Here is a 16,152-nt window from a genome sequence, read left to right as displayed (position 1 = left end):
GTGCCTCTTTGATGAGGTAACTTTTGAGGAGGACCTGAAAGAAGTGAGGAAGCAAATGAGGGTTATTTGGAGGAAGAGTGTTGTAGGCAAAAAGCACAACAACTACAAAAGCCTGAGACAGGAGTATGCGTGGCTTAATTAAGGAATAGCAAGATGGCTGGTGTGGCTGAAATAGAGTGAGTTGATCTATGTTTTAAAAGGCTGCTCTGGCTGCTATGTAGATGAATGAGTGAGTAAGTACACAACTGAGTGTGGGTCTGAGAAATTAGTTTTTGCTGAGTAGAGCTCAGTAGCCCCTGAGGGCATGGACTTGTGACCTTGACTTCCAGTGGGTCTCCTGACTTGGAATTTGACTCTAAGGTGGTCTCCTCTCTTCTAGGCTTGGCAGCCTGGGTGTCATGGATTACTACCTGATGGATGCTGCCTCCTTGCTGCCTGTCCTGGCCCTCGGCCTGCAGCCTGGTGACACTGTGCTTGACCTGTGTGCCGCCCCTGGGGGAAAGACACTAGCATTGCTTCAGACTGGCTGTTGCCGTAAGTCAGAGGGCTGGTGTCTTGGCAGGGAGGGCTCCCGACCTCACCCAGTCAAGGGCACACTAAATATGATGGGCTTTCTGGTCTGGGTCACAGGTAGAATAGTGCTTGCTTGCTAAGCTGGTGTGTTTTTTCTGTTTGCAATGATTTTCTCTCTTTCTCTGTTAGTTGGCCAGGGAAGACTGGTGATCAGAGCAAGGTCTCTGAAGGCAGATTAAAACAGAGCCCTGATTAATCTACCACATGACACTTTCATCCCTCTGCATCTGTTTACTTTGTGTCTAAGATTAAGTTCCATTTCCTTAGCCTGCCAGCTAAAGTGATAAGATCTGGCTGCAGCAGCCTGTTATAGCTTTATTTTCCTTTTTTAATAAATTTATTTATTTTTGGCTGCGTTGAGTCTTCGTTGCTGCACACGGGCTTTCTCTAGTTGCGGTGAGTGGGCTTCTCACTGCAGTGGCTTCTCTTGTTGTGGAGCACAGGCTCTAGGTGCGCGGGCTTCAGTAGTTGTGGCTCACAGGCTCTAGAGCGCAGACTCAGTAGTTGTGATGCACAGGCTTAGTTGCTCCAGGCATGTGGGATCTTCCTGGACCAGGGCTCGAACCCGTGTCCCCTGCATTGGCAGGTGGATTCTTAACCACTGCACCACCAGGGAAGTCCCCCGTTATAGCTTTACTGTGTCATTCTGCCCCAGGCTTTATGTGCTTCTGCCAAAACCTGCTATTCTTTGTTGCCTGAATAAGCCTCCAACTTTGCCATGTTATGGATTCTCTCTGGAATACCCCCACCTTATCACAGCTGGCCTGTCAATGCCCTTTAAGCTTTCCAGCCTCAGCTCAAGTGTACCACCTCCTGGAAGTCTTCCCTCGTGATCCCTGCTGGCCAGTTGAGAAGTGCTGCCTCTGTCTCCTGTGCTCCCACACCATGGGCATCACCTTTGCAACTGTTAGCACATTAGCCTTGCATCAGAGCTTTACTGCGTATGCATCTTCTTCCTCCTCAAGATTATAAATTCCTTGAGGACAGGCCCAAGTCTTACTCAATAGTATAGCCCAGGCTGGGCCTTATACATTGTAAGTATTCACTTCAACCATCCGTTGGCCAACATCCTGCCTTAAATAGGCAGTATTTTTATCTTGAGAAATATCCACAAGGGGGCTGTATTTTTCACACTGATCCTGGAGCTCAGCCAGGCTTAACTTGCCATATGCCCTAGCCTTTTTGTTGGGCCTGGATCCTTCTTTTCCAGTTCTCATTAGCCAACTTGCACAGTTTGAGTCAGCTTCCAGCCTCAAGGTAGGTCCTACAGGTGATTCAGAGAGGTACCACATTTGATCACCAGCTCTGGAAGTCCAGAGAGAATGGAGAAGAAATGTTGATATGGTTTAAGGGGTCCAATTCAAGGGAGCCCAGCCTGTGTACTGGGCTGTGTTAATCTGACTGAGTGCTGTGAGAATCCATCAGAAGGGGGAATGGATAAGGTAGGGTTACTTGGATGAGGAGGGACTGGCACTCAGAAGAGGAAGAAGGGCCAAGGAGAAGTAACTGAGAGTTGCTTTTCTAAGGTATGCTGAATTACCAACACCTGACCCTTATCCCAGTTCCTCACTCAAATGACTCTGTGATCCCAAGGAGATAGGAATTACAGGGTAAGAAGAGACCAGCCCTCATATTTTATGGAGGGGGAAATTGAGCTCTAGAGAGATTAAATAATTTGAATCTTTTTTTTTTTTTTTTTTTGGCGGTACGTGGGCCTCTCACTGTTGTGGCCTCTCCTGTTGCAGAGCACAGGCTCCGGATGCGCAGGCTCAGTGGCCATGGCTCATGGGCCCAGCCGCTCGCGGCATGTGGGATCTTCCTGAACTGGGGCACGAACCCGCGTCCCCTGCGCAGGCGGACTCTCAACCACTGCGCCACCAGGGAAGCCCAATAACTTGAATCTTTTACATGAGTTGGAGGTAGAGCCAGAACTGGAGCCCAGCTTTTCTTTTCTCAGTTGATATCCTGCTGCAAATTCCTCTTGAGCAGAGAATCCAATTTTGACTTCTTTGAGTGCCCTCAAAAATTGGGACATATTTCTTTGTGGGAAGACTAAGCTGGTTCACCATTGGATAAGGTATGTATTCTCTAGTTCTTCACCACAGTGCCACAGTGCCCACTGCTCCCTTTCACTCCTTGACTCTGAGGCCACGTATCAGTTGCCATTTATCATTAAGCTTGCAGTAATATTATTTCTTATAGTAGAGCCAAGAGCAAAGTGAGATATTTCTTGAACTCGTGTCTATCACAAAAGGGAAAATGAAAGAAAGATGATGAATCATTTAGGATTAGATTTGGTCATATACAATAGAAAACTCAACTAACTGGCTTAAAGAAGAAATGTTTATTTCTCTTTTACAGAGAGCTGGGATATAGGCAGTCCAGGGCTGGTATGGAGACTCCACAATTATTAGGGGACTTGGACTTCTTTCTTTTTGCAACCTATTTTATTGCTGGCTTCCATCCCCAGGATTGCCTTGTGGTCCTCATGACTGCTGGAACTTCAGTCATCACATTCAAATTCCAGGCAGGAAGAAAAGACTGAACAAAAGGGGCACATCTCCTGATTGTATCAGCTCCTTTTAAACATTTTCCCAGAAGTCCCACACAATAATTCTGCCTACAACTCATTGACCAAAACTTAGTCATATAGTCTTACTTGGTTGTCAAAAGAGGCTGGGAAATGTAGTGTTTTGGGGAATATTGCTTCCCCCTCCCTCAAATAAAATTGGAGTTCTATTACTAAGGAATAAGAGGAGAGTAAATTTTGGGTAAATAATGTGTAGTATCTACCAAAGATGAAGAGAGACACATATTTCAAGAAAAGTGGGAGAGAACGTATTTCTTTAGAAATAAATGTTTTAACCTGGTCTGCTTTATTTATTTACATAACCTTTCTGGCCTATGTCGGTGTTTGCCTTTGCAACCCCCCACTCCGGAGTGTGTAGTACTGTGCTATGCATGTAATAAACGTTTCTCCTCCACCTGCCCCTGCCCCTGGGGTCTGCATTGATTGGCTATGCCTGAGAATTGGTCTGACTCTCCATTAGCACCATTGCTGGTGGGTTGTTTTCTTTTGCTGTGGCCTCTGAAGTTGCTTTATTCCTGCGGGCATAAGATGTTCATACTACCCAAAACGTCTGTAGATTCAGTGCAATCCCTGTCAAGATTCCAATGGCATTTTTTACAGAAGTAGAAAAAACAATCCTAAAATTTATGCTCCCACAGGCAATCTCGCTGCCAATGATCTCTCCACTTCACGAGCAGGCAGACTACAGAAGGTCCTTCACAGCTATGTGCCTCAAGATGTCAGGGATAGGAATCGAGTTCGAGTCACATCATGGGATGGAAGGAAGTGGGGAGAACTGGAGGGGGACATCTATGACCGGGTGAGTGATTCCTGACCTGGGACATCCAGCTAGCCAAATCTGGCATCCCCATCCTGGCTCTAGGCCCTGAGGGGGTAAGATCTAGCCATATATATTTGAGCATGTACGGCTGACTGTGGACCTGGCCAACTCTCCATGGGTGATTTGGTGAAAACAGCCATCTGTAGAATTGTTAGCTCAGTTTAGATAACTGGCTACTATCTTCATTAGAGGCAATTAGCAAAAAGAGTTTTAACCTGTCTGACTGGAAAAAAAATTATTAGGCTTATTTTATTTTGCAACTCACTTGGTTGCACAGTAACCCTCATTAAATTAATATGAATAAGCTCATTTTATTTATTTTTGAATATTAATACAGTACATGGTACAAAATGTAGAAGGCACAGCATGGTATCCAGGGAAAAGTATGTTTCCCTCTTACTCCTGTCTCACAGCCATCTACTTCCTCTCCCTCCAGATGACTATTGTCTGTATTTTCTACTGTATCCTCTTAAAATATTTTCTTTGTGTATATACAAATATAAATGTGTATTTTAAATCTACAAACAATAAATGCTGGAGAGGGTGTGGAGAAAAGGGAACCCTCCCACACTGTTGGTGGGACTGTAAATTGGTGCAGCCACTATGGAGAACAGTATGGAGGTTCCTTAAAAAACTAAAAGTAAAAAAAAAAAAAAAAAAAACTAAAAGTAGAACTACCATACGACGCAGCAATCCCACTGCTGGGCATATACCCTGAGAAAACCATAATTCAGAAAGAGTCATGTACCACAATGTTAATTGCAGCACTATTTACAATAGCCAGGACATGGAAGCAACCTAAGTGTCCATCGACAGGTGAATGGATAAAGAAGATGTGGCACATATATACAATGGAATATTACTCAGTCATAAAAAGAAACGAAATTGAGTTATTTGTAGTGAGGTGGATGGACCTAGAGTCTGTCATACAGTGTGAAGTAAGTCAGAAAGAGAAAAACAAATACCTTTTGCTAGAGAAAAACAAATACCGTATGCTAACTCATATATATGAAATCTGAAAATTAAAAAATGGTCCTGATGAACCTAGGGGCAAGACAGGAATAAAGACGCAGACATAGAGGATGGACTTGAGGACACGGGGAGGGGCAAGGGTAAGCTGAGACGAAGTGAGAGAGTAGCATTGGCATATATACACCACCAAATGTAAAATAGATACCTAGTGGGAAGCAGTTGCATCGCACAGGGAGATGAGCTCCGTGCTTTGTGACCACATGGAGGGGTGGGAGGGAGACACAAGAGGGAGGGGATATGGGGATATATGTATACATATAGCTGATTCACTTTGTTATACAGCAGAAACTAACACAACATTGTAAAGCAATTATACTCCAATAAAGATGTTAAAAAAAAAAAGGAATGGTAGTATATTATGTTTACTATTCTGAACTTTGTATTTATTTAAATTTAATAATGTGCCTTGAAGTTCAAGCTTTTGTTTTTGTTTTTGGAGTATAATTGCTGGATAACAGTTTATATGTACTTAGGATATTGACAGAGGTTACTAAATCACTCCCTATGGAGGCCAAATCAGTTTCATTTCTACTGGTAATGAATAAGAGTACTGTTTCCTCATATCCTGCCACCATTGATGTTGTCCAACTTTTTGTTTTTTGCCAAACTGAAGCATCTAATTTGCATTTTGTTATGAATGAAGTTGAAAGTCATTTCATATATATTTTTTAATTTTAAAAATTTATTTATTTTATTTTATTTATTTTTGGCTGCATTTGTTGCTGTGTGCAGGTTTTTTCTCTAGTTGCGGAGATCCAAGCAGTATGGATCCTGGCGGAGTCCTGGCTCTATCACTTATCAGCCAGAGAAGTTTGGGCAAGTTACCCTTTCAGTTTAAGCTTTAGTTTCTTCATCTGTAAAATAAGGATAATAGTAGTGCCTATCACATAGGTGAAGATTAAATAAGAATGCATTTAGCATAGCTTCTGGTATATAGAAAGCATTTAATAATATTGTCATCATCACAATCCTTATTATATTATTTCCATTCATCGGTCCTAGCTATGCCTTTTAGAACAGTGAGCTGCCCCCCTTTTCACATCAAAATGCTTCAGACATTTGAAAACAGCTTTAATGTCCTGAAGATGTCTTTGTTAATTTATTTGTTGAACAAATAGTTGTGCACACTATAACATAGTAACACATACTACGTGTTAGGCAAGGGTGAAGCACTTTAAATGCAAAGAAGAATACTATCTCAGGGCTCCATACACTCTTGATAACTCTATCTCTCCCCCAACTCTACCTGGCCATCAGCTGGAGTGCCAGAGCTCTGCATTTTCATGGCAAGATACCTACCTGCCTCCCCACTCACAGCTTTCTTTTTATAGGTGTTGCAGTTATACCTTTACCCATCTCTTTATATTTAGCCTTGTTAAATCACTTCCTTTTAGATATGTCTCTTATATATTGCATAGAGTTGGGTTTTGCTTTGTGAACGAATCTGTAAATTTTATTCTTTTAAAACAATTGTCACGATATATTTGGTTTTGGCTCTGTCAAATTATTTACTGTGTTTGTTTTACTTTATTTAGGAAGGTTTATATATATATATATTTTTTTTAATTATTTAATTAATTATTTTTGGCTGCATTGGGTCTTCGTTGCTGTGCACAAGCTTTCTCTAGTTGGTGCGAGTGGGGGCTACTCTTGGTTGCAGTGCGCAGACCTCTCATTGCGGTGGCTTCTCTTGTTGCAGAGCACGGGCTCTAGGCACATGGGCTTCAGTAGTTGTGGCTCACGAGCTCTAGAGCGCAGGCTCAGTAGCTGTGGCGCATGGGCTTAGTTGCTCTGTGGCATGTAGGATCTTCCCAGATTAGGGTTCGAACCCATGTCCCTTGCATTGGCAGGTGGATTCTTAACCACTGTGCCACCAGGGAAGTCCCAGGAAGGTTTATATTTTAATTCTACATTAGATAATTTCAATATGAAAACTCTTTGGGGGTTTAATTCTACTGGTGGTTGTTTCTGCTAACACTTGCTCAAGGAAGCTTGTTTCCCTTTAAAATTTTTTTTTTTTTTTTGTGGTATGCGGGCCTCTCACTGTTGTGGCCTCTCCCATTGCGTTGCAGAGCACAGGCTCCGGATGCGCAGGCTCAGCGACCATGGCTCACAGGCCCAGCCGCTCTGCGGCATGTGGGATCTTCCCAGACCGGGGCACGAACCCGTGTCCCCTGCATTGGCAGGCGGACTCTCAACCACTGCGCCACCAGGGAAGCCCTCCCTTTAAATTTTGTGGTCATTTTTATCACCTTTCATAATTTTCTAACAATTTTTCTGTTTGAGTATAACAGAAGTGATCAAATCATCAATGTACTGCTTAAAGAATGATCTTATAGTGAAATATATTATTACTACCCTTTCAAGAAGTATGATACTACCAGCATCCCAGAAACTCTCTTATGCCCCTTTCTGTCTTCCTAGAGGTGATCACTATTCTGACTTCTAAAACCATGGATGTACTTCATATAAATGTAATCATATATTATGTACTCTTGTCTGACTTTTTTCTCTCATTATGTTTGTGAGATTCATCCATGTTGTTGCCCCTGGCAGTGGTTTATTCATTGTTGTTGCTGTATTATATATTATGGTGTATATACAGAATTTATAGTCTATTCTATTCGTAAGAGACATTTGAGTCACTTCCAGTTTGGGGCTATTACAAACAACACTGCTGTGATCATTCCTGTAAATGTGTTTTGTTGCACTATGTACACATTCCTGTTGAATTTCTGAGTCATAGAGTATGTATATGTTCAGTTTTAGTCACTACTGTCAAAGTTTTCCAAGTGATTGTGCGAGTTTACATTCCTACCTACAGTGCATGAAAATTCCTGGTGTTCCACAACCTTATCAACATATACTATTTTGGGACTTCCCTGGTGGTCCAGTGGTTAAGACTCTGTGCTTCCACTGCAGGGGGCACGGGTTTGATCTCTGGTCGGGAAACTAATATCCTGTGTCCCGCATGCTGTGTGATGTGGCCAAAAAAAATATGTGTGTGTGTGTGTGTGTGTGTGTGTGTGTGTGTATATACACTATTTTTTCCTCACTTTAGCCATTTTGATGGGCGTATAATGGTATTTGCATTGTGATGTTAATTTTTGTTTCACTGATGACTAATGAGTTTGGACACCTTTTCATGTGTTGATTGGCTATTTTTTTTTGAAGTGAGAATTCAAGTCTTTTGCCTGTTTTTCCTATTATCTGTCTCTTTTTAATGTGTCTGTCTATTTTTATTTATTTACTTCTAAATTTTATTTACTTTTTATTTTATTTATTTATTTGGCCGCACCATGGGGCTTGTGGAATCTTAGTTCCCTGACCAGGGTTTGAACCCATTCCCTCACATTCCCTCAGCAGTGAAAGTGTGGAGTCCTAACCACCGGACCACCAGGGAATTCCCTGTCTGTCTTTAAGGATTTACTTCTTATTTATTTATTTATTTTTGGTTGCGTCGGGTCTCAGTTGCGGCACGCGGGATCTTTCATTGTGGCACATGGGCTCTTCGTTGAGGCATGCGGGCTTCTCTCTAGTTGTTGCACGTGGGCTCCAGAGCTCGCGGGCTCAGTAGTTGTGGCGTGAGCTCCAGAGCGTGTGGTCCCTGTAGTTGCAGCACACGGGCTCTAGTTGTGGTGCACGGGCTTAGTTGCTCCATGGCATGTGGGATCTTAGTTCCCTGACCAGGGATTGAACCTGTGTTGCCTGCATTGGAAGGTGGACTCTTAACCACTGGACTACCAGGGAAGTCCCCTTGTTTGTCTCTTTTTTTTTTTTTTTGGCGGTACGTGGGCCTCTCACTGTTGTGGCCTCTCCCGTTGCGGAGCACAGGCTCCGGACGCGCAGGCTCAGCGGCCATGGCTCACGGGCCCAGCCGCTCCGCAGCATGTGGGATCTTCCCAGACCGGGGCATGAACCCGCGTCCCCTGCATTGGCAGGCGGACTCTCAACCACTGCGCCACCAGGGAAGCCCTGTTTGTCTCTTTTTAATGTGTGAGTGTTCCTTTATGTATTCTGGATATGAGTCCTTTATATATATGTATTATAAATATCTTCTTCCGCTCTGTAACTTATCTTTTCACCCTCTTAGGATGAAACAGAAGTTCTTAATGTAGTCTAATTTGTCACAATGGTTAATGCTTTTGGGTCTTATTTTTTTTAATTTATTTTATTGAAGTATAGTTGATTTACAGTGTTGTGTTAATTTCTGCTGTACAGCACAGTGATTCAGTTATACAAATATATATACAGTCTTTTTCACATTCTTTTCCATTATAGCTTATCACAGGATATTGAATATAGTTTCCTGGGTTATTTCTATATATAATAGTTTGCGCCTGCTAATCCCAAACTCCCAATCCATCCCTCCCCCAACCCCTCTCCCCTTTGGCAACCACAAGTCTGTTCTCTATGTCTGTGAATCTGTTTCTATTTTGTATATAAGTTCATTTGTGTCATATTTTAGATTCCACATATAAGTGATATCATATGGTATTTGTCTTTCTTTTTCTGACTTACTTCACTTAGTATGATAATCTTTAGGTCCATCCATGTTGCTGCAAATGGCATTATTTCATTCTTTTTTGTGGCTGAATAGTATACTATTATATATGTGTACCACATCTTCTTTATCCATTCATGTGTCAGTGGACATTTAAGTTGTTTCCTTGTCTTGGCTATTGTGAATAGTGCTGCTAGGAACATAGGGGTGCATGTATCTCTTTGAATTATAGTTTTGTCTGGATATATGCCCAGGAGTGGGATAGCTGGATCATACGGCAACTCTATTTTAGTTTTTTGAGGAACCTCTGTACTGTTTTCTGTAATGGCTGTACCAATTTACATTCCCACCAACAGTGTAGGAGGGTTCCCTTTTCTTCACATTAGGTCTTATTTAAGATACCTTTGCCTACCCTAAGGTAATAAAGATATTCTAGTACTACCTTCTAGAAACTTTTTTTTTTTTTTTTTTTTTGTGGTACACGGACCTCTCACTGTTGTGGCCTCTCCCGTTGCGGAGCACAGGCTCCGGACGTGCAGGCTCAGCGGCCATGGCTCACGGGCCCAGCTGCTCCACGGCATGTGGGATCTTCCTGGACCGGGGCACAAACCCATGTTCCCTGCATTGGCAGGCGGACTCTCAACCACTGTGCCACCAGGGAAGCCCTAGAAACATTTTTGTTTTACCTTTGTCACTTAGATTTACAGTCCAGTTGGAACTGATTTTTATGTGTAGTGAACAAAGTTAGGATACTAAAATGGTATTTAGTTGACCCAGTATCAATTATTGAAGAGATTATTCGTTTTCCACAGCTCTGCCTTGTCACCTTTGTCATAAATCAAGTATCCATATATATGTGGGTTTGTTTCTGGATTCTGTTCTGTTCTATTGGCCTATTTATCTTTCTTTTCAAGAAACTATACTGTCTTCATTGCTGTGGCTTTATAATAAGTCTTTAATATCTGGTATACTAAATCCTCTAACTTTATCTTTGAATTTCTCTTGGCTCTTCTTGGTTCTTTTGTATTTTCATAAATTTTGTCAATTTACACAACAAGACTTTCAGGGCTTTTGCCAGGAATTACATTGAGTCTAAAAACCATACTTGAAAGATAATTTCACTGGACATAGAATTCTATATTGGTAATTGTTTCCTTTTAGCATTTTGAAGGTCTTGTTTTTTTATTTTTTAAAATATTTATTTATTTATTTGGCTGCACTGGGTCTTAGTTGAGGCACGTGGGATATTTGTTGTGGTGTGCGGGATCTTTAGTTGCAGCATATGGGATCTAGTTCCCTGACCAGGGATTGAACCTGGGCCCCCTGCATTGGGAGCATGGAGTCTTAGCCACTGGACCACCAGGGAAGTCCCTGAAGATCTTATTTATTTTGCTATTCATTGTTTCTGTTGAGAAGTCAACTATAAGTCTTATTAAAACTTCTTGAGGGGAATTTCCTGGCAGTCCAGTGTTTAGAACTCAGTGCTTTCACTGCTGGGGCCTGGGTTCAGTCCTTGGTCAGAGAAATAAAATCCCACAAGCCATGAGGCATGCCCCCCCCTCAAAAAAAAAAAAAAAAACTCCTTTAAAGGTGGTGTGTATATCTCCTGCCTGGGGTTCATAGTGCTTCCTGAATCTGTGGTTTGATTTTCTCATCAGTTTTAGAAAATTCTCAGTCATTATCTCTTCATATAATTTTCTGTTTCATTTTTTTCTCATAATTTTGGGACTTTAATTACATGTATGTTAGGCTTTTTCATCATGTCCCATATAAGTTTTATATTCTTTCCTGTATTTCTCTTTTTTCCATCATGATTCAATCTGGATGTCGTGTTTGACCTGATTCACCAGTCCTTTCTTACCTGTGTCTAATAAACTGTTAAATACATCTGTTGAGGTCTTTTTAAAAATTGAGAAATAATTGACATACATGTTAATATTGTATTAGTTTTAGGTGTACAACATAATGATTTGATATACGTATATATTGTGAGATGATTATCACAATAAGTTTAGTTAATTAACATTTATCACCACACATAGTTAACAAATTTTTTTCTTTTTTTTTGGCTGCCATGCGGCCTGTGGGATCTTAGTTCCCGGACCAGGGATTGAACCTGTGCCCCCTGCAATGGAAGCATGCAGTCTTAACCACTGGACCACCAGGGAAGTCCCACAAATTTTTTTCTTATCATGAGAACCTTTTTTTTTGGCTGCACCATGCAGCTTGTGGGATCTCAGTTCCCTGACCAGGGACTGAACCTGGGCTACAGCGTGAGAAAGCTCGGAATCCTAACCAATAGGCCACCAGGGAACTTCTGAGAACTTTTAAAATCTACTCTCTTAGCAACTTTCAAATATATAATACAGTATTGCTAACTATAGTGATCATGTTGTACATTATATCCCCAGGACTTATTTGTTTTATAACTGGAAGTTTGTACCTTTTAATCACCTTCACCCATTGTGCCCACCTTCCACTCCCTGCCTCAGGTAACCACTACTCTGTTCTCTGTATCTACTAGCTCTTTCTTTCTTTCTTTTTTTTTTTTTCCACATTTTGCATATAAGTGAGATCATGCAGTATTTGTCTTTCTCTGTCTGACTTATTTCACTTAGCATAATGCCCTCAAGGTCCATCCATATTGTCTCAAATGGAAGAATTTCCTTCTCTTTTATGGCTCAGTAATATTCCGTTGTATATATATTCCACATTTTCTTTATTTATTCATCTGTTGATGGGCACTTAGGTTGTTTCCATGTCTTGGCTATTGTAAATAATGGTGCAGTGATCGTGGGGGTGCAGATATCTTTTCAAAGTAAAGTTTTTGTTATCTTCAGGTAAATACCTAGAAGTAGAATTTCTGGATGATATGATAGTTCTATTTTTAATTTTTTGAGGAACCACCATACTGTTGTTCATAGTGGCTGCAGTAACTTATATTCTCACTGCATCTATTGAGTTCTTGATTTCAGTTATTATATTTTCCAGTTTTAGAATTTCCAGCTGATTATTTAAAAAAAATTCTAGTTCTGTAGAAATTAGAAATGATAAAATTTTATGTCTTTTCATCTAACTTCTTGAACATACGCATGATTTTTTCAAATACTATGATAATTCTAGTATTTGGATCTCATGGGTCAGCTTCTATGATCTGTTTTTTCTCTTGGTTTTTGGTCATTTGGTTTTATATCCTGGTATTAGTGATTTTTTTGTTAGAATACCAGACATTTTTTGTGAAGAATTGCAGGGATAATCTGAGGCTCTAGATATCTTCCTCTGGAAAGGATTTGATTTTCCTAAGGCTGACAGTTAACATCAGAGCAGATCATCTTAATTCAGCCAGAAATTAGGCTGATTCAAAGCTGGAGTTTGTGAGGGCTGTTCTTTTTCCAGTTTACCTTTATACGTAGGGTATTTAATTTCAGCGCTCTAGCTCAAGGCATGAGATGTTTCTTTACTAGGACCCTCTACTCCTTGGTGTAGACTCTGAACTCCAGTTTTTGTCCCCACAGTTCTATAAGACTGCTGAAAGTTCTGTTCATCTTCTCAACCCCTTATTTGTCACAGTAGAGCTGAATGCTTCTGGCTTACCTACCTGTACTTTATCCTCTCTAGGATCTTAGCCCCTCAGTTCTTGGTTCTTTAGTAGATCTCTAATGATTTCAGATAGATATTTTAAATATTTTGTCAAGCATTTCTAATTGTTCCACCAGGAGCATTGGTTTACAAGCTATTCTGCTTTTACTAGAAGTGTAAAGCCTGATTTTGTTTATTGTCAGCTTATGATCATTGCCTAGTTAATTAAAAGAGCCCTGGTGGGCTTCCCTGGTTGCGCAGTGGTTGAGAGTCCGCCTGCCGATGCAGGGGACACGGGTTCGTGCCCCGGTCCAGGAAGATCCCACATGCCACGGAGCGGCTGGGCCCGTGAGCCATGGCCGCTGAGCCTGCGCGTCCGGAGCCTGTGCTCCGCAACGGGAGAGGCCACAGCAGTGAGAGGCCCGCGTACCGCAAAAAAAAAAAAAAAAAAAAAAAGATAGGTGTTTGGGGGATTGCTCAATCCAGGACCATTTATTGCTCTACAGGGAATTTTCTGGATCATGCAGGCATCATGAGTTTGAACCTCCTATCTGAGTGGTTACAAATTCTCAGGGAGACTTTTTTTTCTTTTTGCCTGGAGTTAAAGCCAAAACAGACAAGTTCTCTTGTCTTCCATTGTGTCTGATTTTTCTTTTTTTGGCTGTGCCACGTGGCATGTGGGATCTTAGTTCCCCATCCAGGGATTGAACCTGTGCCCCCTGCATTGGACGCACAGAGTCTTAACCACTGGACTGCCAGGGAAGTCCCATTGTGGCCGATTTTTTCCCCCCTAGTTCATACTTTGATTGAGCATGTAGCCCTTTAAGGATTTTGACTTTTCTGTGGATTTCCATTCCAATTCTGTACCTCAAGTGCCCAGTTTTCTGCCCTCCAAGGGTTTGGGTTACTAGGGATTGATAAAAGATAGAAGGCACCTCCAATGGGCACATGAAAAGATGATCAACATTGCTAATTATTGGAGAAATGCAAATGAAAACTACAACGTGGGGACTTCCCTGGTGGCACAGTGGTTAAGAATCTGCCTGCTGGGACTTCCCTGGTGGTGCAGTGGTTAAGAATCCATCTGCCAATGCAGGGGACACGGGTTCAAGCCCCGGTCCAGGAAGATCCCACATGCCGCAGAGCAACTAAGCCCGTGCACCACAACTACTGAGCCTGTTCTCTAGAGCCCGCGAGCCACAACTACTGAGGCTGTGTGCCACAACTACTGAAACCCGTGTGCCTAGAGCCCGTGCTCTGCAACAAGAGAAGCCACAGCAGTGAGAAGCCCACACACCTCAATGAAGAGTAGCCCCCACTCACAGCAACTAGAGAAAGCCTGCGTGCAGCAATGAAGACCCAACGCAGCCAAAGATAGATAGATAAATAAATAAATAAATAAAAAGAATCCGCCTGCCAATGCAGGGGACATGGGTTCAATCCCTGGTCCAGGAAGATCCCACATGCCATGGAGCAACTAAGCCTGTGTGCCACAACTACTGAACCTGCGCTCTAGAGCCTGCGAGTCACAACTACTGAGCCTGTGTGCCACAACTACTGAGCCTGCGCTCTAGAGCCTGTGAGTCACAACTACTGAGCCTGTGTGCCACAACTACTGAAGCCTGCACGCCTAGCACCTGTGCTCCGCAACAAAGAAGCCACCACAATGAGAAGCCCGTGCACCGCAATGAAGAGCAGCCCCCACTTGCTGCAGCTAGAGAAAGCCCACGCACAGCAGTGAAGACCCAATGCAGCCAAAAATAAAAAATAAAAAAGAATACTACAATGTGGTATCACCTCACATCAGTCAGAATGGCATTCATCAAAAAGTCTATAAATAATAAACACTGGAGAGGGTGTGGAGAAAAGAGAACCCTCCTACACGGTTGGTGGGAATGTAAATTGGTGCAGCCACTATGGAAAATGGTATGGAGGTTTCTCAGAAAACTAAAAATAGAGTTGCCATATGATGCAGCTATCCCACTCCTTGACATATGTCCAGACAAAACTATAATTCAAAGAGATACATGCACCCCCATGTTCATAGCAGTATTATTTACAAGGGCCAAGAATCGGAAGCAATCTAAATGTCTATTGACAGATGAATGGATAAAGAAGATGCAGTACATATATACAGTGGAATACTACTCAGCCACAAAAAAAATGAAATAATGCCTTTTGCAGCAACATGGATGGACCTAGAGATTATCATACTAAATAAAGTAAGTCAGACACAGACAGACAAATATCACAGATCACTTACATGTGGAACCTAAAAAAAAGATAGGAATGAACTTACTTACAAAACAGAAACAGACTCACAGACATAGAAGACAAACTTATGGTTACCAGAGGGGAAGGGGGGAGGGATAAATTAGGAGTTTTAGGATTAGCAGGTACAAACTACTGTATATAAAACAGATAAACAACAAGGTCCTGGGAGTTCCCTGGTGGCCTAGTGGGAAGTGTGCTATAGGGAATATAGTTCCCTATAGCACAGGGAACTGTATTCAGTATCTTGTAATAAAGTACAAAGAAAAGAATCTGAAAAATAATATATATAATATATACGTGTAAATATATATATTTACTGAATCACTTCACTATATACCGGAAACTAATACAACATTGTAAGTGAACTATACTTCAATTAAAAAAGATAAAAAAAATAGAAGGCATCGACTTCAGCTCTGGAATCCCTCCCTGGATTTGTGCTCCTGGTTTTTCTTTGGCTTCTGAGGATTTCTCTAATTTTCTATGAGCTATGCATTTAAAAGTATTAAAAAAATATATATATATATAAAAATATATATATATATATATTTTTTTTTTTTTGTGGTACGCGGGCCTCTCACTGTTGTGGCCTCTCCCGTTGCGGAGCACAGGCTCCGGACACGCAGGCTCAGCGGCCATGGCTCACGGGCCCAGCCGCTCCGTGGCATGCGGGATCTTCCCGGACTGGGGCACGAACCCGTGTCCCCTGCATCGGCAGGCGGACTCTCAACCACTGCGCCACCAGGGAAGGCCTTAAAAATATATTTTATGTTTAGATAT

At 41.8% G+C, this 16,152-nt stretch overlaps 1 protein-coding gene across 1 annotated transcript in view; it reads left to right on the top strand.

Annotated features, from left to right (window-relative positions):
* The window catches only part of NSUN4 (NOP2/Sun RNA methyltransferase 4), a 43,896-nt gene that overhangs the window by 8,202 nt on the left and 19,542 nt on the right, over positions 1-16,152 (top strand). The window contains exons 3-4 of the mRNA XM_030870035.2: positions 380-534; positions 3,802-3,962. Coding sequence (XP_030725895.1) covers positions 380-534; positions 3,802-3,962 — 316 coding nt within the window. The remainder of the gene's footprint in view (positions 1-379; positions 535-3,801; positions 3,963-16,152) is intronic.

This window comes from Globicephala melas, chromosome 1 (assembly GCF_963455315.2).
Source record: "Globicephala melas chromosome 1, mGloMel1.2, whole genome shotgun sequence".
NCBI classification, from domain to species: domain Eukaryota; kingdom Metazoa; phylum Chordata; class Mammalia; order Artiodactyla; family Delphinidae; genus Globicephala; species Globicephala melas.
Note: the sequence above shows the minus strand (reverse complement) of the source record. Positions and strands in the feature narration are given on the sequence as shown.